This window comes from Mesitornis unicolor, unplaced genomic scaffold (assembly GCF_000695765.1).
Source record: "Mesitornis unicolor isolate BGI_N332 unplaced genomic scaffold, ASM69576v1 scaffold30132, whole genome shotgun sequence".
NCBI lineage: Eukaryota > Metazoa > Chordata > Aves > Mesitornithiformes > Mesitornithidae > Mesitornis > Mesitornis unicolor.
The window spans coordinates 20675-21089 of NW_010170319.1; the positions used below are offsets into that span (position 1 = coordinate 20675).

The 415-nt window shown below is 57.8% G+C and overlaps 1 protein-coding gene across 1 annotated transcript in view; it reads right to left on the minus strand.

Annotated features, from left to right (window-relative positions):
- LOC104536910 (angiomotin-like protein 2) overlaps positions 1-415 on the minus strand; it is a gene marked incomplete at both ends in the record, with an annotated part of 2847 nt that overhangs the window by 2127 nt on the left and 305 nt on the right. The window contains 1 exon segment of the mRNA XM_010179652.1: positions 38-182. Coding sequence (XP_010177954.1) covers positions 38-182 — 145 coding nt within the window.

The window sequence follows — 415 nt, forward strand, 5'->3', positions numbered from 1 at the left end:
AGCACCCATGGGGGTGGGGATGTGGAGGATCCCTCACCTTTCAGGTCCCTGTTGAAGTCCTGGAGGCGCCGCATTTCGCCATCTCTCTTGTTCCTCATGGCTTTCTCCAAGGCTTCCCGCTTGGCGGACGCCTTGACGAGGTTTTCGTAATCCTCCGAGATGCGCTGGATCTCGCTCTCCAGCTGGGGCGGAGGAAGGGACAGGCCGGGGTTAGATATTCGTGGAATGAGGAAAGGCACAGGAGCTGCTGGCCAAAGCTCACCTGGGTTGCTTGGCCCAGACAGAGTTCAGCACACCCATGGGACCCCCAGCACACATTTTAGGGGGGGAATGGAATTTTTTCTGCTTTTTTTCTCACAGAAAACTCCCTCGGTACGTTTTGGCTCTGCCGTAGCCCGGCCCGCGGGGACACACA